General features: G+C 39.7%; 1 protein-coding gene across 1 annotated transcript in view; it reads right to left on the minus strand.

The window, feature by feature from the left end:
* LOC148442665 (uncharacterized) overlaps nucleotides 1–25,321 on the minus strand; it is a 210,378-nt gene that overhangs the window by 41,840 nt on the left and 143,217 nt on the right. The window contains exons 12-13 of the mRNA XM_088463621.1: nucleotides 19,463–19,773; nucleotides 18,532–19,390 (exon numbers count right to left, since the gene is read on the minus strand). Coding sequence (XP_088319747.1) covers nucleotides 18,532–19,390; nucleotides 19,463–19,773 — 1,170 coding nt within the window. The remainder of the gene's footprint in view (nucleotides 1–18,531; nucleotides 19,391–19,462; nucleotides 19,774–25,321) is intronic.

The following is a 25,321-nucleotide window of genomic DNA, read 5'->3' on the forward strand; positions in this document are numbered from 1 at the left end:
GGATGTTGATACAGTCGAGTCTTTTAAATTTCTGGGTATCCAGGTTGCGGCAGATTTGACATGGTCTTTAAATACACTGTCCCTAATTAAAAAGGCGCAACAGCGTTTGTTTTTCCTAAGACGTTTGAGGGCCTCGGGAGTTAGCAAAGTAACTATGCTAAACTTTTACAGATGCTCAATTGAGAGCATTCTGACGTTTGGTATCATTATCTGGTATGGCAACTGCACAGCGAGTGAAAGAAGTGCACTGGAACGGGTTGTTAGGACCGCCAGCAAAATCATTGGCGTGCAGTTGCCAACTATTCATGATGTTTATGGGCTTAGGGTTCTAAAGAGAACCAAAGGTATCATATCGGATCCAAGCCATCCATTTCATGAATTTTTTGATAAGCTCCCATCTTTAAAACGGTTCAGAGTACTTCGGGCACGTAGGAGTCGCTTGAGGGTTAGTTTTCTTCCATCTGCTGTGCGCATGCTGAATGCTATGAATGTATCTCTTTAGTTAATTTAATTTTATTATTTTCGTGAAATTGTTTGTGATAACCTTTACCATGGATTGCTATTCACTGTTTTTTTTTTAAAAAGTGCAATGTAATTTCGTCTGTCAAACTTGTTTTGCTGATGACAACAATAAATACAATACAATACAATAGATGTGGATCTACTTCAGAGGGTCTTATTTTTATATTGTCCGTCAACAGCTACAGTTGGTTTTTTTCAATCAATCTTGTGTTTGTGTTGCCTTGATGCTGCCACATTACCATATGGTTAAAGTGGCTGTCCATCTGTTGGAGACGACTAAAAAGCACATCAATCGTAGTCATTTGACGAAGTACTGGCCTACCGTTTCCCAACTGCATGAGTGATTTAGCTGTATATTTGAAATTTGGTTCATGCTCTGCGCTAGGCTGTTAAAATGTCGTCCCATCCTTTCCCGATCTTCTGTCCTTTGTTCTTCTATCCAATCCCGATCTTCTCTTCTCCTTTGTTCAAACCGTTCCCGATCTTCTCCTTTGTTCAAACCATTCGTGTTCTCATGTTTTCTGTTCCATCCATTCACGATGCTCTATTATTGCATTATTAATATAACAAAGTTAAAATTTTGTAAATAAAAATAAAGATATTAAAAAATTAAAACTTTTGAAATTTTTTTATGTATAATATTTTTTGGGTCCTTACGAATAATCTCTCTTTGAGGTGCATTTTCTTCATTTGATTGCAAGTTTGGTGAGGATGGTCCTCCAGATGCAGTATCTATGTTACTCTCTATTGTACTTTATTCTCCTGCAATTATAAAAAACAATTATATAGATATATATATATATATATTTTAATGTAAAAAAACAAATTTTTTTATGTTGATTAATAGAAAAAATAAACAATTTTAAAATATTAAAATTTAATAACATTACATTATAACAACGGTATGTAGTGATAATGTTGATGTAGAACAGTACAATGAAAGAAACTTAGTCTTTGATTAGTTTAGAAACAGATATACCTGTGTTTTTTCCTTTAAGCTTCCAACATATTAATGTTTTACCAATGTCATAAAATTATATTCTGTTATGAGTATTGATAGCCCAAGAAAAATCACTAGTGGAGTGTGTGGTATATGTACTAAATCAGATTCCCTTTATGTAATCTTCAATTCTTGCAGAATCCCACAGTGAAGATTGGATGAATAAAAAAGTTGTGTACTCCACTCACTATGCAATAGGTGTTCTCAGGTATTTTAAGTTTAATTTAAACAAATGTGTACTGTACTCACGTATAGTCTAGATGTTCTATTTCCATAAGTCTTTTTCATTGATGAGACAGCTTTGTGATTTCACCCAAAAATATTGTGGATATTCACCAGAGTTAATTATAAATGTTCATTAACAACATACTGCTGGGTGTAAGCACAACAGATAACAGGAGTTCTCATACACTTTTACAATCTACTGAGAATAAGAAAACATTATATTCCTGTACCTTAGTTGAAGTCCAGTATATTATATAATCTTGCATCATGCTGCAATCATTTCATAGTAAACAAGATTACTATTCTCACTGCGCTTGTCCCTGAGGGACAGATGTACTAAGCTGTGAAAAGTTATACACTGGAAAGTGATAAACAGCCAACAACTCAGCTGCTAACTGTCATGTTTCAGGCTGTTTTAGAAAAATGATAGTTAGGAGCTTATTGGCTGGTAGTTTATCACTGTCCAGCTAATCACTTTCCAGAGCTTAGTACATTTGGAGCAAAGTGTTCGAGTGCACAGCTTCCCCGTTTCACAGTTACATTTTATCCACAAGTCTTTAAATGATAAAATTGTCTTAGCAATGAAAGATACTTTTATGGGAATAGAACATCTGTCTAATTTTGGATGAACTAACCACTATGAAGATGAAAAGTTAACCATATCATTCAGTTTTTACATATTTATGTCCAATTTATACATATACCCAGAGTGCAGTTTTCTTTAACTCGTGAACGAACTTTCTAAAAATAAATGCTCCCCACTCCAATTAACTAATGTAGTTGGGGTAGGGTTGGATTTAGGCACTAAGGGACAGAGGGCCTGATTTAGACCCGCTCGCGAGCACATAGCGCTCGGAACTGGGTCGATGGTTGGCCATTGCGCAAGCATGGCATGCGCGTGCACGAGCCCCGGAGCGAGTGAGAATTCACTCATTCTGGGGCTCGCTACAAAACGAGATGGCTGTCGATGTTGATCAACAGCTCGATCTGTTTTGTAGGGGGGGTGGCTGGACAAACAGGTGTTCCTTAAGGAACGCCTGCCATTTGTGGGCGGCCCTACTGACATCACAAGTGATGTTAGTAGTGGACTTCCTGCTCTATTAGAGGAGGAAGTCCACTCGGGCTTACGGTAGACGAGACCCTACCACAAGGATCTCGTCGCAAGCCTGATGATCACGACCATCGCCAGGCCACTCGGAAAATCTGTGGGTGGTCACTCACAGCTAAGCGGGTGGCCTAGAGGCAGATTTTTTTTTTTTTTAAATCCATCCTGATTCAGAGCGAGCTCTCACAAATAGTAAAGCACCTCTGAATCAGGCCCAGAGTTAGGTATAGGGTATGGTGAGTGTTAGGTTAACTGTACTTACTAGGTGAGATTTTAGGCTCTAACACTAAAAAATGAGGGTTAGAGTAATGAGAGGGTGAGGCATATAATATTGACCAAAATGTGTAGTAATGTTTGCATTGTAATTCTGACTAACTATTTCAATCACAACCATAATGGACAAAACACTGCTTTAAATTTTATAGCTTAAAAAGTAATTATAATCAATAATTATTCAATGTCTCTACTAAGTAAATACATTGTACATTTTGGTTAAACATGCATACCTGTGTCCAACATGGTTATTGCCGCGTCCTCTGTCCTTGGTTCACTTTTGCTGTCATGTTCTTCCTCAACAAAAGAAACTCTTCTTTTTATCTCTTCTCCTGTGTATATATATATATATATATATATATATATATATATTAGGGATGTGCAGGCTCGGTTCTACTCGGTTCCATTCGGTTCTTTTTACCGGATCTTATTGGGTTTCAGCTGTCACGAGTTTTGGATAGCCAATAAGATTCGGTAAAAAGAACCGAACGGAACCGAGTAGAACCGAGCCTGCACATCCCTAATATATATATATATATATATATACAGCACAGCAAGCGGCACTCGAAGACTTTGTAGACAAATTTAATGTGTCATCAATTTGTCTACAAAGTCTCCGAGTGCTGCTTGCTGTGCCGTTTATATGGTGGGGACTTGTTCTCTGTTCTCAGGAAGGCACCAGAGCATTTCCCTTATTAACCTTTTGAGTGCCGGATCACTACTGTAGGTATATATATATATATATGTATATATATATATATTTATTTTTAAATCATTTAATAATAATTTTATGTATAACGTTCAAAATTTTTTAAAGCAAAGTAAATAACTATATTATTTACTTCCATTTTTGATGGTGTACATTGCATGTTTCTTTTATTGTAATTGTTTCCTTCTTTGTTGGTCTGTTTTTTTTACTGCTCTTCTTTGGCGTTCCTATACAATAACCACAATAAAAATTGGACATTTAGTTCTGACAATTACAAGTCTTAAACCTCACTACTTATAAAAACAGAAAAAAATAACCAAATAATCATTTTAAATTACATACATACGTAAATACATACCTTGTGAGCTATTGCCTGGAACTTCTTCCTCCCTGACCATATCGAACTGTGTCTGTATCTTCTTTTCCCATTCTTTCTCCAGGTCATTTCCATCTTGGATTTTGGTATTAGTTGCCCTTTTACAGTCACGAAGCCTCTTCTTGCATTTTTACGGTGTGCGTTCTGTTTTACCGACTGAAGAAACGGCTTGCAAAGTCTTTTCCCATGTTGAATCTTTGAATTTGTGGTGCATGTTTTTTGCCTGTGAACCAAAAAGCAGAGAGGTGTGAAGAATTACCTGGTCGATGAGGGTCTCTGTTTGCCTTGTGCTGAAATTCGGGGCTCTCTGCCTTGATCCTTCATCTTCGGACTCATCTTCATCATGTGAAACATTGACAGTCTCGATTGTTGAGGTGTCTTGGTTTGCTTCTTCTGGACCGATCCTCCTCTGGTCATGCTCATTCTTCTTGTGTCCTCACCTCCTCGGACATGGTTTAAATAGCTATATATAATTATTTAAAGACTTACTCAAACAAAAAAAATGAAATTACTAGTCAAGCAATTTCAAAATTACACATACACGTTTATAAAGTATAAAGGCCTTAAACAAGGTAAATCAGGTTGTGTACTGGATCACGGAAAACAAGGCAAGTGCTCTGGATCACAGACCAGGAATACTCAGTGGCATCCTACACGTCTAAAGTTATTTAACAAATCCCCTTCCACTAACCTTTAATAACCTTACATCAATACGTAACCCTTCACTTCACCCTTGTGATTAACCCTACCCCACAAAAGTTAACAGTTTAATTTGACATAACTGGATTGTAGCCGCAGTTATACTGGCGGCAACATTCAGGCTCCATAATGGTGAGCGTTGGTATGATGTGATCCTGATACAAAATTACATCCTGTTAAAAATAAATATATTTATATCCCTTAAAAGTGATGAAAAAATAATGCAATATCAAACATTAAATATATGTAACAAACTAAACTTATTATTATAAATGTTTTCAAAATTTAAAATGTTGAACTTATAACGTTGTTTACTACACTAATTACTTAATGCATTTTATACAGGTCATGTTTTAAGGATATCCATGGTTTCACTACCTGTCTAAGTTAAGCATTATCAAATTCTTCATTATGTATTTTCTTTAAACTAGGACTGTTAGATTGGCTTGAGGATTGAGGGCTTCTTTTAAACAGACGGCACCCTGGCCTTCAGTATTACAACTACATTGCATTTCAAATATATACATTCATCCAATTATAAATGTATATCTCTCCCATGTTACCAGGCATGCATCTGTGCAGTACACGTTTTGCAAGTGCTAAAGGTGTATTAAGATTATTGTTGTACCAAAATCTAAATTTATTTTTAAACTTTTATAATTTTAAAAAATAAAAATAAATTGTTTTCTCAATACCATATTTTTGGATACATGCATTAGATTATCTATAAACACACACACTAATCAATAATCCCAGCAACAATAGGAACAAAGAATATTAATTTAGATATTATATAGACCATTGATTATAAAACTGGGTCACCACATAATACACATTTTCTATCTCACACATCAGGTGCACATCTGTGTTCATTAAATTGACACATTTTAAATGATCCATAGGTATAGCTAATTATGGGGTCTATTTACTAAGCATTGTTAGGAGACAGAGTGAAAAGTGATAAGGTGCAAGCCAATCAGCTCCTAACTGCCATTTCACAGGCTGTGTTTGAAAAATGATAGTTGGGAGCTGATTGGCTGGCACCTTATCACTTTCTTATCATTTTTCACTCTGTCTCCGACATTAGAATGCGAAAAAGAGGCCAGATCGAATGAAGTCAGTCTGGCATACTTCTGTATCTGTGGGTGGGAGGGGCATGTTAGATTTAGGCAGTCCTGGGGTGAATTATTGTTATTCAACCCCGGTAGGGGGGGACTTTGGGTCAGACACCACCCCTGGAGTTTTAAGGTTAGGCACCCTAAGGGATGGTTAGAGTTAGGGGGGTGGAGGGTTAGGGTACGTAACAGCCGGCATTGGGATCTCTTGTCGGGATTTGAACCGTCATCTTCACAGCCGTTGGCCTTAGTGGGACGAACAAGGTTTAGGAAAACGGGGGAGGGGTTAGGATCAAAATCATTGTGACTAACCCTGTATGTACAGCTGCCTGGATTATCCATCTAGAATACGAAGGATATGCATGGTTTAGCGGTTTAGAGACTGGAAGATGACGGATATCGTTAGCCGTCTACAACATGTTGGATATATATATTTAGATGCCTATCTGAAGTCCACAATGGGGATTTAGGTGTTGGAATATAGACCCCGATGGCATCATGGGCACAGGTTTATTATCTACATTCCACACATACACAGACTTGTGTGTACTGTAGGTGCAAAACAGGTAACATATGTCAGGTGTTTTGTAATTAAACACAACCAAATTATAAAAATTATACTGATTCACCTATACTTTGTCCACATACCTTGCATTACTTATTTAATCCTAGAAAAAGATGGTGGCTACGGTAATAAAATATAATGCTGCTTTTTTTAAACAAACAAACAAACAAAAAAATTGGAGTATGATTGACATTTTAAATATAATCATAATAAATAAGTATTAAAATATAAATATATATTTTAAACTAAGTGTACATTTAAAAAAAAACAAGCCAAAGCAGTAGTAAAATCAAAAGTCATTTATTTAGTATTGATACCTTTGGCAATATTCTGTAAAGTGTAACTTCCTTAATATGTAGATTTTAAAGTGAAGAAATTAAGTTATAATCACATTATGAAAGAAAATAAACAATCTAAGAACTCAAGAATAACACAGGTAAACTTTTACTTAACATATGCAGAAAAGTGCGGCAGATTTATGCTATATTTTAGCATTAAAATAAATATTTAAGGTTTCAAATTGTGTGCAATGCCTCTTAGAAATGTCATTGTGTCCACTGTATCTCTAGTGTGGATGCAATTCTGCAATGCTCTTTAGTGACATTTTCTTTACGTGGAGGGGTTTTAAACACATTGGCTACAACTCTTTCGCACTGAATTATTGTATTGCGCTGTTCCTTGATTAGATGTGTAATCAGATTATAAATTCCCAAATTTTTGTGTCCTAGAATATTGTTCCAGCAGTGATGCCAACCTTCTCATTTATTTTGTGTTCTGGTTATACCCAGATCATTATTATACTGCTACCGACCAAATTGATGGGGGACAAGTTGGAGGGATTCTGGCTGAGTTGCTCCTCGTTCCTGTTCGTGTTTTGCCAAGTACATAATTTTCCTCAGAGTATTGAAGTACTGGTTGAGCATTAGCAGGCATCTGAGTTTTTCATTCAATGAAGGCAGATGGGATTTCACTTTCTGTCAAGAAAGCAAGTGCTTGTAAATGTCTAATTTTTAATGAAAATTCATGGTCTGACCCATATTGTTCTGTATGTTTTTCCAAATATTTTGGGATAAGTGGAAAAGACAGCATTTGTGTACACTGCTTCCAAACTCATTCTTAGCTGCATGAATGGTACCCAATTCCAAGTCAGTCATGATATATTGTGGCTCCAGTTGGATTTCATTTTCATCTGCAAAATCCTGCAAATCCCCCAAAAATTGCTTGTAGCATTCCAGGGATGTGCTGGAGAGTAAACCATACACCAAAGGTAGGAATCTTTGGGAGGACTCATCTGTCCCAACCATGGCATGAATAGTGTATAATTGATGGAAAAGAGTGGGGCAGGTATTAAAAGTCCTGTCCATAATCCAGTATGGCGCCTCTTGAAGTTTAATTAAGTTCTCTACTGTACAAAACAAAAATATTCTGTTACCAGAAAAGCTTGTATCTTTAGCCAGGAAAACAGCACCATCAATTTCTCTTAAATTTTGGGGCACATTTATATCTGTCAAAGACTGGGCTTCTGTAGGTAAATCCTCTCTTCTGGCCCTTTTTATAACTTGCCTCAAAGCATCTGGATCAGGCATGGCAATAGCACTGATAGTTGACATTTCTGTGGTGACATTCTGAATTATTTGTGCAGGAGATTCTGTTGTACATCTTGCCCTTTGTTTCAGAGCAGCTCTGGCGATTACTACATGTCTGAATGGCATGAGGAGGATGATTGTGCTCTCCATGTGAACGCACTGCGGGTTATCCAAAATCAATGGTACTGGCATATGACGAACAGTAGCCACTTCTTTCTCCACACAATTCCAATAAGAAATGTCACCTCTCGTCTTGTTTTTAGCAACAAATATCCATGTATGTATAAAATATACCTCCCTTTTGTGATGGAACAAGCTTGCAGGAGGGTTGCTGTTGTTGTTCCATTTTTAGGTTGTTAAAATCCATGACCAACTCCAAAGCAAAATGTTCTAGTTTGGACTATTTGTGGTGGAAGGCGTGGTATTTATAGGTAGGCTGTAACTGACCAAATTATTCATAATCACATGCTCTAGAATTTAAATTCTATTGGATTTAATTAAAGTCCCTCCCTCTGGGTAAATATCGCAAAACCAGTAGATGGCTGGACAGGATCTTTTGGGCGGTATATTAGCTACATCCATGCCATGCATAAAATAATAATTTAAAAAAATCCACCTATTGTCTAACCCTTCACCTAATACTGCTACGCCACCATCCCATTTAAGGTCATTATTTAAAAATATTAAAAAGTCTATACTTTTTTATTTCAATTGGTTAATGAATATTAAACAATAAAGTTATACATATAGATATACTCCTAGTGGGATGTAACTAATACACCGGCGGAAAAGATTCTGCTGGTCTATATCCTGATGCCTAAAACACAAAACTGGAATTAAGTTATGGGTATAAATCCCGACATCTATATTTAGCTAGATGCCAAAATCCAGATTAACGGCATCCTTAACAAAAGTAAAATAAGTTAGCTGCATGGGGTGGAGAGGTTAGATAGGCAACCCCTCTTCAAGGATTAGGATACGTATCCCACATATACAGTATGTGTGTAATAGGTACAAATCCTGACAATGGAAGCCCAGCGGAGGTGAAGATCCCGATTGCTGAATAAGGTAAGTATACTAACCCTATTCTACACCCTAACCCTCCCTTCACCTAGCCAATCTCTAACCCTCCTGGGAGGGTGCCTCACCCTAAGTCTCCCCAGGAGCCCTGACACCTAACCCCCCCTGTGGATGTCTGCGACCGGCACCCGGTTTACCTTCATTTGGTATGCTGGGTGGCTGGCTCCCGGCATAGGTCTAATAACAGGCATCGGGATTTCGACGTCTGTCATTAGTACTTTGCAGGGATTAAACAGTTTGGGCATCTAACTTTCCATCTAATAAGGGACGGCTATTTTCAATTTTAGATGGGGTATGAAGGCGGACTCTCGCATTAGCCTAGGGTTAGCCATCTACATTGCCGTCTCTTACATGGCAGATCTGGACAGTTAATACGGGACTTAGTGACTCTTCTAACTGATGTCACTTGTTGGTTGTTTACTTATCGGTATTATGAGGATATGTATTGTCATAGTTATGGATGTGTTGAGATTAGGTTTGTCGTTATTTCATCTGCCGATATTTTGGTTTCTGATTATTATGATAATGAATGGATGTTATTTATTGTCGGTATTGTAAATATTGGTATAATAACAGTTTTAGGTGTGTCGATATTATTTTTGTTGGTATTTCAGTTGCCAATATTTTATAAACAAATTATTGTCATTTTAAAAGTCGGGGTATGTCGGAGTTCTGTTGGTAAATTAATTTGTCGGTAATTCAGTTGTCGGTTTTCTATCAAGGAATGTTAATGTCGATATTATATTTGTAGGTATTTTAACCTACTTACATTGTGGTTTTCGGTCTTTTGGGTTGTTGGATTTATTGCAATTTTGGTATTTCAACTTTGTGAGCATAATGAATTGTCGTTATTTCATTCATATCGAGTTTATAACCCATCTGTCTTGACGTTGGGGATAACAATATATTGGTATACTGATACTGTCTGGATTTTACATTTTGGTATAATGATTGTAGGTCTATGTTGAGTGTCTTCGTTACGGTGTTCGGTATTTTAACACAATTGGGATTCCACTGTGGCCAGGTTTAATGACGGTATTAGCTTTGTCAGCAAATAGTATCACACCCGGTATAAGAAATGTGAGTGGTATTAGCAGTCAGTGATGATGACGTACCTCACTTACACTGACAGTAGTGACACCAAACATGTATGGGTGTCTATGCAAATGGAAGATGGAAATCACATGTGTACTGTACTCACCACTATGCATACTCTGCCTCTCATATACAGGTACCATTAGCTGGTATAAGTAATGTTACTGGTATTAGCAGTCAGTGATGATGACGTACCTCACTTACACTGACAGTAGTGACACCAAACATGTATGGGTGTCTATGCAAATGGGAGATGGAAATCACATGTGTACCATACTCACCACTATGCATACTCTGCCTCTCATATACAGGTATCATTAGCTGGTATAAGAAATGTTACTGGTATTAGCAGTCAGTGATGATGGCGTACCTCACTTACACTGACAGTAGTGACACCAAACATGTATGTGTGTCTATGCAAATGGGAGATGGAAATCACATGTGTACTGTACTCACCACTATGCATACTCTGCCTCTCATATACAGGTATCATTAGCTGGTATAAGTAATGTTACTGGTATTGGCAGTCAGTGATGATGGCGTACCTCACTTACACTGACAGTAGTGATACCAAACATGTATGTGTGTCTATGCAAATGGGAGATGGTAATCACATGTGTACTGTACTCACCACTATGCATACTCTGCCTCTCATATACAGGTACCATTAGTTGGTATAAGTAATGTTACTGGTATTAGCAGTCAGTGATGATGGCGTACCTCACTTATACTGACAGTAGTGACACCAAACATGTATGTGTGTCTATGCAAATGGGAGATGGAAATCACATGTGTACTGTACTCACCACTATGTATACTCTGCCTCTCATATACAGGTATCATTAGCTGGTATAAGTAATGTTACTGGTATTAGCAGTCAGTGATGATGGCGTACCTCACTTACACTGACAGTAGTGATACCAAACATGTATGTGTGTCTATGCAAATGGGAGATGGAAATCACATGTGTACCATACTCACCACTATGCATACTCTGCCTCTCATATACAGGTATCATTAGCTGGTATAAGAAATGTTACTGGTATTAGCAGTCAGTGATGATGGCGTACCTCACTTACACTGACAGTAGTGACACCGAACATGTATGGGTGTCTATGCAAATGGGAGATGGAAATCACATGTGTACTGTACTCACCACTATGCATACTCTGCCTCTCATATACAGGTATCATTAGCTGGTATAAGTAATGTTACTGGTATTAGCAGTCAGTGATGATGGCGTACCTCACTTACACTGACAGTAGTGACACCGAACATGTATGTGTGTCTATGCAAATGGAAGATGGAAATCACATGTGTACAGTACTCACCACTATGTATACTCTGCCTCTCATATACAGGTATCATTAGCTGGTATAAGTAATGTTACTGGTATTAGCAGTCAGTGATGATGGCGTACCTCACTTATACTGACAGTAGTGACACCGAACATGTATGGGTGTCTATGCTAATTTTTTTAAACCAAAAGTAATATTAAAGTGATGCCTGACACATTATATATATATATATATATATATATATAAACAAAATGTGTTTCCCACTAGGTCTCATGCTCCCCCTGGAGTGAGGTGACCAGTGATGCTGTTAGGAATCACTAATATCAGATACAACTCTGGTATCTATAAACTAGATGGTGCAAACAAATGGTCTTCCCTCCTTCCAGGGTATCAGTATGCAGCTCCACCAGGCAGTCCCTCCTACAGCCAACACATTCCCAGATATTATCTCATTATCAAGGCATGGAGAGTAACTTCCAAAGTGCTCATTTTTATAGTTACAGTTTTCCTTTGTGTAATGATGTCACTTGCAGTACCGGGTTTGCAGACTGGAAGTGGAGGTCCATCTTAATGTGTAAAATAAGCATCTTCAGGGGAGTGGGACAGTAGTGGCTGGTATCATAGTGCCAGTCTCCTGATAGAAAAGTGATCTGGGGATCTCCAATGTAATAAAACACCCTGATTGGATTGGCGGAAGTGATGTCACCACGATACCGGAAATGAATAGGTCTGATATCGGAGGCATCTTCATGGAATTGTGTGATATGTAGTTTTCTCTTGTGCATGAGAATTAGGTCCCGCCATCTTTAGGGTGCTTTGTGCTAGAAAGAAACCTGGAAGGAAGTGTCAGCATCCACTGGTCAGGAAGTGGTGTTACTTGTCCTCCAGGGATCATGGGAAATGTAGTTCAATGAGCCATTTCTTTTGTTATCATACTGAAATTAGATCTGAGAGACAACTGAAGTATCTCCTACAATAAAATAGGCTAGACATTTATACATAGCTGTCAGGATGCGGCCTGGGATCGGCCGCTACTCACCTCCATGCCGGCGTCCTTGACTTAGGTGTTCAGTCACTGGGAGTGGTGGCTTAGTATTCTCCCTGGGGTCTGCTAAGATTCCGTGCGTGCATCCTGGTTCCCGTGGTGGCGGGCATGGGCTCAGCCATGTTGGTCCATATCACCTGACTAGTCTCTCTCAATGGTAGTCCTGCAGTTACTAAGCTGATCCTCTGATCCAATCGCCAACTACCTAATGGTATTTAACCTGACTCCAGGAACAGGAAGTTGCTGTTCAACTTTGCTTTTCCAGTGACTGTGTGTACCAGCTGTTGCAACTTTCCAAGTTCCACGATCTTTCCTACCAGTGTTATATCCTAGCATCTGGATTTGCTCCTAGCTTTATTCTGTTTATTACTAGTAACTCTTTCCGGGATCAGACTCCTCCAGTGATTTCTACAGTACTTGTCTCTGTGCTGAAATTCCAACACTAATCACTGTCTAATTCTCATGTGTATATGTCAGCACATGTCTCTGTGTTGACACCAGTTTAACTATTTCAGCACTAATCAGCATCTAATTCTCCTGTATATGTCAGCATCTGGCTCTATGCTGAAACTCCAATTTAACCTCAACTTTTGCTTCAGTTAACCCTCTTGTGTTTTCCCAGCATTTACCAGTTTCCCGTGTCTACTCCTGTACCATACACAAGCACTAGTTTCAGTTCCCTGTGTCTGGATTCACAAAGCACCTTCTGTTATCCCCATGACTGGATCTACAGTGTATAAAGTTCATTCTCCTGCCTCTGTGTTCCCTATAGTTACTTGTAATCTGTGACTATCTACAGTGTATCAAGTTCATTCTCCTGCCTCTGTGTTCCCTGTACAGTTACTTGTAGTCCATGACTGGAACTACAGTGTATCCAATTTACTCACCCGCATCTGTGTTCCCTGTACACTTACTTGTATTCTGTGACTGAATCTACAAAGTGTCTATGCACTAACCTGCATCTGAGTTATCTGAACAGTAATCTCCATTCCGTGACTGGATCTAGTGTCTTTACACTACCCTGCATCCAGATCTTCCAAGTAACCCAAAGCATCCAGTATCTGACCTTTCATTATCCCTCGTCACCCTCTACTATTCTGTGCTTGGATCTCCTGTGTCATTTCCTGGTGTAACCTGCCTCTGAATCCTGCAACATTTCATAGAGCATACCAGTGCATAATACACTCATTATACTAGTGTCAGTCCCTAGTCTCATCACTCCCAGGTACCTAACCAGAGGGCCGTGACCTGCTCACTCAGTGCGTCAAAGCATCAAAACCCAAATCCCAAGAGGAGGGGTCACTGTTGAAGACCACCAAGTGGGTTAGACTCCGCACCTCTGGTTAGGTCTAGGCAACACCTGGGACTGACCTTTATTGAGGGAACTAGTACTGTCACTTCTCTAGCTGCCTCCTAGCCATCCTATCCCTCCGGCTCCCTGCCCTCCATGGAGGAATTCCTTACACTGGATCATGACAGTAGATTTGCAAAGTTCTATACCCACGTCTGATGTGGTTTTTCTACTGATCACAGGATATGTGCAATAATTTATCATTTTGGGTAGGATCCTAAGGGTGAATGTAGCTTCAAGCCACTTGGGTGCTTATTTCCTACTGTCCATCCATTACCTGCAGTATATTTCCCTTGTATGCTGCAATATTTAGCAATGTCAGTGCTCACAGTGAAACCCCGCCTCCAGCGGCACGCAGCCGCATCTGAGGCAGGAACATGAGTGGGATCTGTGATAATGGCTGAGTCTGGATAGGTCGCAGAAATGCAACTTTTTTTTAAAAAAGTCATGAATTGTGATTGGAATCTGAAATCTGCAGCCCATTGTCGGGATTATTCTGTATATTACCCAGCACCATATATAACAAATGATAGAAATACTAAGTGCGTACTGTATTTGGAGGTAATATCATCAACTTAGATACTCATGTTACAAATAAAAATTATTCTATATTTAATTCATTTATTACAATATAAATAACATGTACACAATTGCAGGGTTTACAAAGATGAAAATAAGCTAAACAGTAGTACAATAACAATCCCCCGAATAACTAGTACACAGAATCAATACAATATGGTTATGTATAAAGTAATAGTCTTGCTTTCCTCACTCTACATTGTAACACAATATCAGACAATACTACAACTATACAATCACACTTACCCTAAACTGTAGCTGGGCAGAAAGGATCTCGATAATAATTTTTAGTTTACAAGATGCTGAGCCCTTTATAATGAATATGATTCTATTAATCTCATATCTATCTAATATCTATTCATATCATCTATTTTTCTCAAATCTATCTAATATCTATTCATCTCATATATATCTAATATCTATCTCATATCAGTGTACTTTTTAATTCATTTTACTTTTTTTTCTATGTAGTGAGATAATTTGATGATGTGATTTATGCTTATTATATTTTTTTGGGAGAACTTAGTGATAGATGCTTATGTCATTTGTTTATAAGTATTTTGTATTATAGCTTGTTTATGTGCATTGTGTTTGTCTTTAATTATCCTTTACACTTTATGTAAGTGTTAAGACATGTTTTTAGTAAGTATATTTGTTATTACTGCCTGGGGGTTTGATTGTTTATGCATTTTATTGTGAAATGTGTGCATAAACTCATGGGTAAAGTAGCACTGAGATAGGCTCATTAACCTAGAAGTGACATTTGTGCTACTTTGTATGAGCACTGAATGCTACTAGAGGAACACCCAGAGGTGAGGAGGCATGTGCGCATACCAGGGTGAGGCACATTAGCAGAGATTACCAGAAGTGGTTTTGGGAGTGAGACTGTTACTAGAGGAACACCTAGAGGTAAGGAGGCATGTGGGCATATCAGGTGAGGCACATTAGAGAGATTATTGGAAGTGGTGTTGGTAATGAGATTGTTACTAGAGGAACACCTGGAGGTAAGGAGGCATGTGTGCATACCAGGGTGAGGTGTATTAGCAGAGATTACCAGAAGTGGAGTTGGGAGTGAGATTGTTACTAGAGGAACACCAGGAGGTAAGGAGGCATGTGTGCATACCAGGTGAGGCACATTAGAGATTACCAGAAGTGGTGTTGGGAGTGAGATTGTTACTAGAGGAACACCCAGAGGTGAGGAGGCATGTGTACATACCAGGGTGAGGTGCATTAGAGATTACCAGAAGTGGTGTTGGGAGTGAGATTGTTACTAGAGGAACACCCAGAGGTGAGGAGGCATGGGTGCGCATACCAGGGTGAGGTGCATTAGAGATTACCAGAAGTGGTGTTGGGAGTGAGATTGTTACCAGAGGAACACCCAGAGGTGAGGAGGCATGTGTGCATACCACGGTGAAAATGCGTTAGTAGAGATTACCAGAAGTGGTGTTGTGAGTGAGACTGTTACATGTACATACAGGTGAGCGCTACCATCAGTCCTGTGTCATGCCAACAGTAAAGCATCCTGAGACCATTCATGTGTGGGGTTTCTTCTCAGCCAAGGGAGTGGGATCACTCACAATTTTGCCTAAGAACACAGCCATGAATAAAGAATGTTACCAAACATCCTCCAAAAGCAACTTCTCCCATCCATCCAAGAACAGTTTGGTGAGGAACAATACCTTTTCCAGCATGATGGAGCACCTTGCCATAAGGCAAAAGTGATAAATAAGTGGCTCGGGGAACATCAAAATTTTGGGTCCATGGCTAGAAAACTCCCCAGACCTTAATCCCATTGAGAACTTGTGGTCAATTCTCAAAAGGTGGGTGGACAAACATAAACCCACAAATTCTGACAAACTCCAAGCATTGATTAGGCAAGTATGTGCGGCCATCAGTCAGTACGTGGCCCAGAAGTTGAGTGACAGCATGCCAGGGCGAATTGCAGGTCTTGAAAAAGAAGGGTCAACACTGCAAATATTGACTCTTTGCAAAACTTAATGATTTTGTCAATAAAAGCCTTTGGCACTTATGTAATGCTGTAATGTTACTTCAGTATACCATAGTAACATCTGACAGTATACCATAGTAACATCTGACAAAAAGGTCTAGAAATACTGAAGCAGAAAACTTTGTGAAAACCAATACTTGTGTCATTCTGAAAACTTTGGGCCACGGCTGTAGATATATATCATACTGTATATTCTGCCATGTTCAAGGTTAGATATTTTAATTTAGGAAAAGCACTCGCTTAAGTTAAAGCAATAAAAAGTTAGTTTATTACCACCAGACAGTATTCTGACAGGCGATTGGTATCACATCCCAATTGTCAATGTTTAGGTCCCTTACGGATCATTTTCAAGACAACTCACCAGTATCTCACAAGATGCCAGTTTAATAGACATAATTTTATCCTTTGGTCCATAAGACCTTCCAGCCCTCAGTAGCTGGCGCTGCCCAGCCCTTGGTACCATTCCAGGTTATTCCCTGAACTTACATTTCAATAAAAACTAGAAAATAAAGGTGTTTTAAATATTGTGACAGGTAGTGTATATATACAGATCTCTCTGTGTATATATACAGATCTCAGTGTATACATACAGATCTCTCGGTGTGTATATAGATCTCAGTGTATACATACAGATCTTGGTGTATATATACAGATCTGTGTATACATACAGATCTCTCAGTGTATATATACCTCTTGTTTTATTGGGCGGCCCCCAGGCCGCTTGCTAAGCTGTGGGTGACCACCCACAGCTTTAGCGGGCGGCCAGGTGATGGTCGCAACCATAGGGTTTGCGACAAGACCCTTGTGGTAGGTTCTTGTTCCCACAAGCCCCAGTGAGCTTCCTGCTCTAATAGAGCACGAAGCTCACTAATGACATCACAAGTGATGTCAGTAGGGCCGCCCAAATGGCAGGCGTTCCTTCAGGAGCACCTCCATTTGGTCAGCCACCCCCCCTCCCCACCAACATTGACAGCCGCCCCATTTTGTTGCGAGCCCCGGAGCGAGTGATATCTCGCTCACTGCGGGGCTCACGCATGCGCACTGCCCGGCCATCGACCCGCTTGCGAGCACATAGCGCTCGCGAGTGGATCTGACTGGCAGGCGCTACTTAACTATCCTTGCAGATCACTTACACCCATTCAGGTCATACATTCAGATGGAAACGGGCTCTTCCAGCACAACAAGCCATCACAAGGCTCCATAGCCAACAGATTATGGCTGGAGGGGTTAGTGCAGACAATGCCTATCTACACCGTACTACAGAGCTTGTGGTGTCAATGCATCATCCTATGACAGCTGTAATCCCACAGAGAGCAGGACCTACAGGTTTCTGCTACGGGTATATAACAGAGTAAGGGAACTACAATACATTCCACACATGCGTCATCTGTTCCAGTGTGGTTGATAACACGTCATTTATATATGTGAATAGTCATTGTATACCATGTTAATATACTGTGTGATGGTAACTTTGAATTGCCTTCCATAACTCAGTGTTGTAATTACCCTGTGTGAGTAGAATCTGTACATTCTTTGTTTTTATTCCATTTACATTTAAAAACAAAAGTATTTTTACTATGCATGGTGGCATAGTGGATAGAATTGTTGCCTCATGGTGCTGGGGTGTCAGGTACTATTCCTAAAGCCGATTTGTGTGGAGTATATATGTTCTCTCAATGACTGATTACTCAGAATAGCAACTGTGCACATCCAAGATGGCTGTCTTGCCTTATACAAATATGCAGTGTTTTAAATCCTATTGGGAGAAAGGTGCTATATACACAAATAATGTCATTAGTTTATCTTAAATGTAACATTTTAATACATGCCTGTTTCATGTCTACCAATTAAGGAAATTAAACTGTGACTTTCTGATGCGTTACAACAGCTGGTGTGTGACTTTTCTGATGTCTAATAAGATCAGATGATTGTGAAAAATATTTCCCACACTTAGAACATGGAAATGGCTTCTCCCCTGTGTGAGTTCTCTGATGTTTAACAAGATCTGATTTCTGTATAAAACATTTCCCACACTCAGAACATGGAAATGGCTTGTCGCCTGTGTGTGTTTTCTGATGTCTAACACAATCTGATCTCTGTATAAAACATTTCCCACACTCAGAACATTGAAATGGCTTCTCACCCATGTGGCTTCTCTCATGTATAACAAGAGGTGATTTATGTGTATAACATTTTCCACACTCAGAACACTGAAATGGCTTCTCACCTGTGTGACTTCTCTCATGTACAACAAGAGCTGATTTATGTGTATAACATTTTCCACACTCAGAGCATGGAAATGGTTTCTCACCTTTGTGACTTCTCTGATGTTGAACAAGATGTGATTTATGTGAAAAGCATTTTCCACACTCAGAGCATAGAAGTGGCATCTCACCTGTGTGACTTCTCTGATGCTCAACAAGATGAGATTTAAGTTTAAAACATTTCTCACATTCGGAACATGAATATGGTTTCTCACCTGTGTGATTTCTCTCATGTATAATAAGCTGTGATTTTTGTGTAAAACTTTTCCCACACTCAGAGCATGGAAATGGCCTCTCACCTGTGTGACTTCTTTTCTTATGTCCAGCAAGAGAAGACTGGTTTGTAAAACATTTTCCACACTCACAGCATGGAAATGGTTTCTCACCCGTGTGACTTCTCTGATGTATAATCAACTGGGATTCCTGTGTAAAACTTTTCCCACACTCAGAACATGGAAATGGTTTTATACCTGTGTGACTTCTTTGATGTGTAACCTGTGCAAAACTTTTCAAATTCTCAAAACATGGAAATTGTTTCTCATCTGTGTAACTTCTCTGATGTGCAACAAGAGCGGATTTATTTGTGAAACGTTTCCCACACTCAGAGCAATGGAATGGTTTCTCACCTGTGTGACTTCTCTGATGTATATTAAGATGTGATTTCTCATTAAAACATTTTCCACACTCAGAGCATGGGTATGGTTTTTCACCTGTGTGGACTCTTTCATGTATAGCAAGAGCTGATTTGCTGATAAAACATTTCCCACACTCAGAACATGGAAATGGTTTCTCACCTGTGTGACTTTTCTTGTGCCTAACAAGTTGTGAGCTCTGTGTAAAACATCTCCCACACTCAGAACATGGAAATGGTTTCTCACCTGTGTGTGTTCTCTGATGTATAACAAGATATGATTTCTGTGCAAAGCATTTCTCACACTCAGAGCATGAAAATGGATTCTCACCTGTGTGACTTCTTTCATGTATAACAAGATCTGATTTTCGTGGGAAACTTTTCCCACACTCAGAACATGGAAATGGCAGCTCACCTGTGTGACTTCTCTCATGAATAATAAGACCTTGTTTGTGTGCAAAACATTTCCCACACTCAGAGCATGGATATGGTTTCTCACCTGTGTGACTTCTTTTATGTCTAACAAGATATGATTTTAGTGAAAAACTTTTCCCACATTCAGAGCATGGAAATGGCCTCTCACCTTTGTGACGTTTCTCATGTCTAAGAAGATATAATTTCAGAGTAAAACATTTCCCACACTCAGAACATGGAAATGGCCTCTCACCTGTGTGACGTCTCTGATGTGCAACAAGATATGATTTCACAGTAAAACATTTCCCACAGTTAGAGCATGGAAATGGCCTCTCACCTCTGTGACTAGTCTCAACTAGGTTATCTGTAAAACAATTCTGAAATTCAGAAGAGGAAATTATTGCATCACTGCCATGATCTGTACTTTGTGAAGCAATATGAGAGTTACCAGAAGAACATTCCTCAAGAATAGAGGGATCAGATGGTATATCTGCACTGTGAAGTGCTGGATGTATATTTAGGGTAACGTGGTTTTCTTCTGGAGACCGTGTGATGTTCCTATCTTCTAATTTCATATGAGGAGACCACACGAGATGCTCCTCCAAAGTATTCCTTGTATTGTGTCCATCTAGTAGAAATAAAATAGTTAACCAAGAATACCACAACAAAGGCATCACTAATCAATATTTATCTCACCCCTATTCCCATAGGTTTTTGCTTCGTACAACCTAATGCAGAACACTTTGGGCTGGTACCGCTCACACTAATAAATATAATACAGGAGAAGAAAGGAGACAAGGGGAGCTTTGCTGAGTGATGCACTATAGAACATATATTTTACTTTACCACATTTACATTGTATTGGTACTTGCATTAAAATGAATTCAGAACATGTTCCCACATAGCATAATATATGTATTTTGGAAATCATTATTTAATCCATTTGTCCTACTAATGCAGAGACATAAAAACAGCTAAAATAAAATAATTTGTGGAAAAGTTGGGTTAGTAATTAGTGATCAAACATTGCCGTTATGTTAAAGCTCTAAAATATCGTTTACCACTTGCGATAATTAATATGAACGTGTAACATTCTCAATAAATGTAGTTATTTTGGTTGAACTATTCACGCTAGGTAATACACATTATTATTGGCAGCAGGCTGATATGTAATAAGCCAGTCACTGTGACACGTTATTATGTGCGGCAGGCTGATATGTAATAAGCCAGTCACTGTGACACGTTATTATGTGCAGCAGGTCGATATGTAATAAGCCAGTCACTGTGACATGTTATTATGTGCAGCAGGCTGATATGTAATAAGCCAGTCACTGTGACACATTATTATGTGCAGCAGGCTGATATGTAATAAGCCAGTCACTGTGACACGTTATTATGTGCAGCAGGTCGATATGTAATAAGCCAGTCACTGTGACACGTTATTATGTGCAGGAGGCTGATATGTAATAAGCCAGTCACTGTGACACGTTATTATGTGCGGCAGGCTGATATGTAATAAGCCAGTCACTGTGATATGTTATTATGTGCGGCAGGCTGATATGTAATAAGCCAGTCACTGTGATATGTTATTATGTGCGGCAGGCTGATGTGTAATAAGCCAGTCACTGTGACACGTTATTATGTGCAGCAGGCTGATATGTAATAAGCCAGTCACTGTGACACGTTATTATGTGCAGCAGGCTGATATGTAATAAGCCAGTCACTGTGACACGTTATTATGTGCGGCAGGCTGATACGTAATAAACCAGTCACTGTGACACGTTATTATGTGCGGCAGGCTGATATGTAATAAGCCAGTCACTGTGACACGTTATTATGTGCGGCAGGCTGATATGTAATAAGCCAGTCACTGTGACACGTTATTATGTGCAGCAGGCTGATGTGTAATAAGCCAGTCACTGTGACACGTTATTATGTGCAGCAGGCTGATGTGTAATAAGCCAGTCACTGTGACACGTTATTATGTGCAGCAGGCCGATATATAATAAGCCAGTCACTGTGACACGTTATTATGTGCAGCAGGCTGATATGTAATAAGCCAGTCACTGTGACACGTTATTATGTGCAGCAGGCTGATATGTAATAAGCCAGTCACTGTGACACGTTATGTGCAGCAGGCTGATATGTAATAAGCCAGTCACTGTGACACGTTATTATGAGCAGCAGGCTATGTAATAAGCCAGTCACTGTGACACGTTATTATGTGCAGCAGGCTGATCTGTAATAAGCCAGTCACTGTGACACGTTATTATGTGCAGCAGGCCGATATGTAATAAGCCAGTCACTGTGACACGTAATTATGAGCAGCAGGCTGATATGTAATAAGCCAGTCACTGGGACACGTTATCATGAGTGGCAGGCTGATATGAAAAAAGCCAATCACTGTGACACGTTATGTGCAGCAGGCTGATATGTAATAACCCAGTCACTGTGACACGTTATATGCAGCAGGCTGATATGTAATAAGCCAGTCACTGTGACACGTTATTATGTGCAGCAGGCTGATATGTAATAAGCCAGTCACTGTGACACGTTATTATGTGCAGCAGGCTGATATGTAATAAGCCAGTCACTGTGATATGTTATGTTCGGCAGGCTGATATGTAATAAGCCAGTCACTGTGACACGTTATTATGTGCAGCAGGCTGATATGTAATAAGCCAGTCACTGTGACACGTTATTATGTGCAGCAGGCTGATATGTAATAAGCCAGTCACTGTGACACGATATGTGCAGCAGGCTGATATGTAATAAGCCAGTCACTGTGACACGTTATTATGAGCAGCAAGCTATGTAATAAGCCAGTCACTGTGACACGTTATTATGTGCAGCAGGCTGATCTGTAATAAGCCAGTCACTGTGACACGTTATTATGTGCAGCAGGCCGATATGTAATAAGCCAGTCACTATGACACGTAATTATGAGCAGCAGGCTGATATGTAATAAGCCAGTCACTGGGACACGTTATCATGAGTGGCAGGCTGATATGTAATAAGCCAATCACTGTGACACGTTATGTGCAGCAGGCTGATATGTAATAACCGAGTCACTGTGACACGTTATATGCAGCAGGCTGATATGTAATAAGCCAGTCACTGTGACACGTTATTATGTGCAGCAGGCTGATATGTAATAAGCCAGTCACTGTGACACGTTATTATGTGCAGCAGGCTGATATGTAATAAGCCAGTCACTGTGATATGATATTATGTGCGGCAGGCTGATATGTAATAAGCCAGTCACTGTGACACGTTATTATGTGCAGCAGGCTGATGTGTAATAAGCCAGTCACTGTGACACGTTATTATGTGCAGCAGGCTGATATGTAATAAGCCAGTCACTGTGACACGTTATTATGTGCAGCAGGCTGATGTGTAATAAGCCAGTCACTGTGACACGTTATTATGTGCAGCAGGCCGATATGTAATAAGCCAGTCACTGTGACACGTTATTATGTGCAGCAGGCCGATATGTAATAAGCCAGTCACTGTGACACGTCATTATGTGCAGCAGGCTGATATGTAATAAGCCAGTCACTGTGACACGTTATTATGTGCAGCAGGCTGATATGTATTAAGCCAGTCACTGTGACACGTTATGTGCAGCAGGCTGATATGTAATAAGCCAGTCACTGTGACACGTTATTATGAGCAGCAGGCTATGTAATAAGCCAGTCACTGTGACACGTTATTATGTGCAGCAGGCTGATCTGTAATAAGCCAGTCACTGTGACACGTTATTATGTGCAGCAGGCCGATATGTAGTAAGCCAGTCACTGTGACACGTAATTATGAGCAGCAGGCTGATATGTAATAAGCCAGTCACTGGGACACGTTATCATGAGTGGCAGGCTGATATGTAATAAGCCAATCACTGTGACACGTTATGTGCAGCAGGCTGATATGTAATAACCCAGTCACTGTGACACATTATATGCAGCATGCTGATATGTAATAAGCCAGTCACTGTGACACGTTATTATGTGCAGCAGGCTGATATGTAATAAGCCAGTCACTGTGACACGTTATTATGTGCAGCAGGCTGATATGTAATAAGCCAGTCACTGTGATATGTTATTATGTGCGGCAGGCTGATATGTAATAAGCCAGTCACTGTGACACGTTATTATGTGCAGCAGGCTGATATGTAATAAGCCAGTCACTGTGACACGTTATTATGTGCAGCAGGCTGATATGTAATAAGCCAGTCACTGTGACACGATATGTGCAGCAGGCTGATATGTAATAAGCCAGTCACTGTGACACGTTATTATGAGCAGCAGGCTATGTAATAAGCCAGTCACTGTGACACGTTATTATGTGCAGCAGGCTGATATGTAATAAGCCAGTCACTGTGACACGTTATTATGAGCAGCAGGCTATGTAATAAGCCAGTCACTGTGACACGTTATTATGTGCAGCAGGCTGATCTGTAATAAGCCAGTCACTGTGACACGTTATTATGTGCAGCAGGCCGATATGTAATAAGCCAGTCACTGTGACACGTAATTATGAGCAGCAGGCTGATATGTAATAAGCCAGTCACTGGGACACGTTATCATGAGTGGCAGGCTGATATGTAATAAGCCAATCACTGTGACACGTTATGTGCAGCAGGCTGATATGTAATAACCCAGTCACTGTGACACGTTATATGCAGCAGGTTGATATGTAATAAGCCAGTCACTGTGACACGTTATTATGTGCAGCAGGCTGATAAGTAATAAGCTAGTCACTGTGACACGTTATTATGTGCAGCAGGCTGATATGTAATAAGCCAGTCACTGTGATATGTTATTATGTGCGGCAGGCTGATATGTAATAAGCCAGTCACTGTGACACGTTATTATGTGCAGCAGGCTGATATGTAATAAGCCAGTCACTGTGACACGTTATTATGTGCAGCAGGCTGATATGTAATAAGCCAGTCACTGTGACACGATATGTGCAGCAGGCTGATATGTAATAAGCCAGTCACTGTGACACGTTATTATGAGCAGCAGGCTATGTAATAAGCCAGTCACTGTGACACGTTATTATGTGCAGCAGGCTGATATGTAATAAGCCAGTCACTGTGACACGTTATTATGAGCAGCAGGCTATGTAATAAGCCAGTCACTGTGACACGTTATTATGTGCAGCAGGCTGATATGTAATAAGCCAGTCACTGTGACACGTTATTATGTGCAGCAGGCCGATATGTAATAAGCCAGTCACTGTGACACGTAATTATGAGCAGCAGGCTGATATGTAATAAGCCAGTCACTGGGACACGTTATCATGAGTGGCAGGCTGATATGTAATAAGACAATCACTGTGACACGTTATGTGCAGCAGGCTGATATGTAATAACCCAGTCA

The sequence above is a fragment of the Taudactylus pleione genome, unplaced genomic scaffold (assembly GCF_031769625.1).
Source record: "Taudactylus pleione unplaced genomic scaffold, aTauple2 ptg001421l, whole genome shotgun sequence".
Classification (NCBI taxonomy): Eukaryota; Metazoa; Chordata; class Amphibia; order Anura; family Myobatrachidae; genus Taudactylus; species Taudactylus pleione.